This window comes from Meriones unguiculatus, chromosome X (genome assembly GCF_030254825.1).
Source record: "Meriones unguiculatus strain TT.TT164.6M chromosome X, Bangor_MerUng_6.1, whole genome shotgun sequence".
Classification (NCBI taxonomy): Eukaryota; Metazoa; Chordata; class Mammalia; order Rodentia; family Muridae; genus Meriones; species Meriones unguiculatus.
The window spans coordinates 35,657,936-35,660,807 of NC_083369.1; the positions used below are offsets into that span (position 1 = coordinate 35,657,936).

At 40.9% G+C, this 2,872-nt stretch overlaps 1 protein-coding gene across 1 annotated transcript; it reads right to left on the reverse strand.

Moving 5' to 3' along the window:
* Positions 1-1,128: 1,128 nt before the first annotated feature.
* Foxr2 (forkhead box R2) lies at positions 1,129-2,454 on the reverse strand. Its single transcript, XM_021627971.2, has one exon. It carries the CDS (start codon positions 2,452-2,454, stop codon positions 1,546-1,548), a length of 909 nt encoding a protein of 302 aa, XP_021483646.1. The 3' UTR covers positions 1,129-1,545.
* Positions 2,455-2,872: the final 418 nt, after the last annotated feature.

Sequence of the window (2,872 nt, forward strand, 5' to 3'; positions counted from 1 at the left end):
TATTGGTATACATTTAAAAATGTATTAACACAAAAGGCAAAAACTATATTTAAATTTCATGAACTTAGTGTTTACAAAAAACAAATTTTGAAATTAGAAAGCCAAAGGCTAAAACTTTTGTTATGTTGGTATCTTGTTTATGCTTTCTAGCACTGCACAAATTATAACTTGTAGTTCTCTTTACAGAACTTAAACATGTAAGTACAATGTAAAAACTGTTTGGTTACCTTTCTTATAGTGGCTCATGACCCTAGTGGAACTGTCTTCCTAGAAGTCACCAAACACCTGATTAATGTTATTCACACTGTTGCCACTATGTTTCTTCTCCAGTTTATGTATTTAGCATGTTTCCATTTATCCTGCAAAACTAGCTCAAAAGGCACTTCATTTTTAATGTTTTCCTGTTTCCAGGAAGGGTATCTTCCATGGCAACTTCACACCTCTGTTTTATCACACGTAAATTATCTATGTCTCACAAATATATATTTGCTTTCTATATTTAATATCTAAGATGGACCTTACATTTTCTCAAACAAAATTTGATGAAAAAGCACAAACGATCACAAATGCATTGTCATAAAAAAAACTTAAAGTTAACACAGAATCAATTTGAGGACTTTCAATAGTCAAACAAATAACAGCTGCTTGCATTTATTACTACTGGAACTGGATAGCAAGAGAACAAAGCTCTTAAGTCTAGGACGAGAGAAAAAAGCAAGGCTCTGAAGGACAAAATAGGTCATTCCAAAAGAAGATGAAATTGATGAATGGTAATGGGATATTTGAGTCTCCATACTTTAAGCACGAAGCCTAGTTCTCTTTATACACATCTACCTTCAGATGGCACTGGAGGTTGCCCATAATCTGGGTTTATTTCGTATTTGTCCTTTATATATATTTCACAGTTTGCTCCAGTAAACACAACATTCTCTTCTATCCTTAGATTGCTTGTTCCTAAGACTTTCTGCTTATGCTCAAAGTAAAGTTTGGACCAGCTGCAGCTGTTGTATAACTTTCTTTCATTATACATCTGTATTTAATCCCTGCTTCCTCTGTAGTCACCTCTGACTGCTTAACAGTGGGTAAAGATGGGCTTGTCACCAATCAAACATAGTAGGATTGCAGATGAGTACAGGTTAGTTCAGCACAGTAAGCAGGTCAGTGTTCCAGAAAGTGAGCAATTGTACTTCAAAGCATAAGAGGAGGCTGGAGAGATGGCTCTGAAGTTAAAATGTTTGCCATGCAAGCAAGAGACCTGCGTTCAGATCCCCAGAACCAAATTGGATGGGTATGAGGACCTGGCTACTATCTCAGCAGTGGGATGCAGAGACAGGTGGCTAGTGACACTAACAGTATCTATGAGCTCTGGGGTTTGATTGAAAGAATAAGGTGAAAGAGCAATGGAAGGAAATTCTTGATGTCAACTTTAGCCTCCACACACGTACACATATATGTCCACACACATTCAACACATTCAAGCATGCATACACACACACATAACACACACACATATATACACACTCACACACACATAAAAGAAAACTATTAAAGATGAAAGAGGAGGTCTATCAGCTCTGGTTGGCGCATGCATTGTTTGATGTTCTCCTTTCGAGTATAAGCCAAAACACGGGTGTCCTCCTGAAAGAAGCGGTTTCCCTCTTCAGTGAGCTTCCAGAAGAAAGAGCGAGGTTTTCCATCCAGCTCCTCTTCAAGGGGGACCGGCACCTTTTCAAAACAGGTCAACGAGCAGAGGTTGTGGCGGATGGTGTTTTTCCAGCCTTCTGGTGCTGTCCGGAAGTAGGGGAAATGTTGTCGAGTAAAATTGTAGATCTGTTGCACATTGAGGCCACAGGAAGGGCTGTTTTTTAATGCTAAAGCAACCAGATGGCTGTAATTGAGAGGAGGGCGTGGCCAGGACACCCTGTCCTGGTGGGAGCCATGACCCTGTGTGTGCTTCTTAGAGTGTTTCCTAGAGGGTGGACACTCAAGTTGCCCAGCCTCCTCTTCTACGGTATCAGGGTCAGTGGAGAAAATGGACAGCTCTTGTGGGTTAATACGCTCAGTACGGAGAACAGACAGGGACTCCGCCACTTTCTGAGTCCCTAAGCATGCAGCTTCCTTAGTGTTTGGTAATGGTGCACTTGGTGGAACATTATGACAGGGATTTGGAGTCTCATTGCTGGTGATGGGACACACAATGTTGGGATTTACCCACATCCACAGGCTGGAGTCAGTGGGAGGACCATCCTCGTCAGAATTGGGTTTCCTTTCCTGAGGCAGTGTTGGTGGTTTTATCAGTTGGATTTTGTATTTGGCAAGACACTGCTCAGTGAAAGTGCACTGATCTGTAGTACAAGGCAGGAAACATTCATTTCCCATGTCCCAATCCAGCATCCCTGGGACTTGGCCATGAAGACTGTACCAGAAGGCCCTATCTTTTAGGTTAACATCCATCTTTTCAGGAGATATAGCTGTAGGGAAACTTCCAAACAGAGAAAAGTCTCTCAAGTCCTTTGAAAGGCTTTTGCTGGGACACTATTTAAAGCAAAAGGTGTCTTCTACAGTGCATTCTATCAGTCAGCCTGCTGGAAGTACTGACACAAGGACACTGATACTTCACTGATCCAATGTCTGGCTCTGTGAAAGCTCAGCTTTCTGAAACAGCTCAAAGAGGAACTAAGAAGATCATTTTAACAGGAAAAGCTGCTTTCAGATTTTTCCCCAAGTCTCTTCTCACTGTTGGTCACAAATGTTGTTTTGATAGCTCTGTAAGGTAACATGGTGCGTATCATTAACTCGATGTCACAGATCTTGGAACTGACATTTACAGTCTTTGGAACTATATAACTAAGTAAGTATAGGACAGACATAT

What these genes read in the sequence shown, in the direction of transcription:
- Foxr2 (XM_021627971.2), bottom strand. Translation starts at nt 2,454, where the DNA reads ATGGATGTTAACCTAAAAGATAGGGCCTTCTGGTACAGTCTTCATGGC.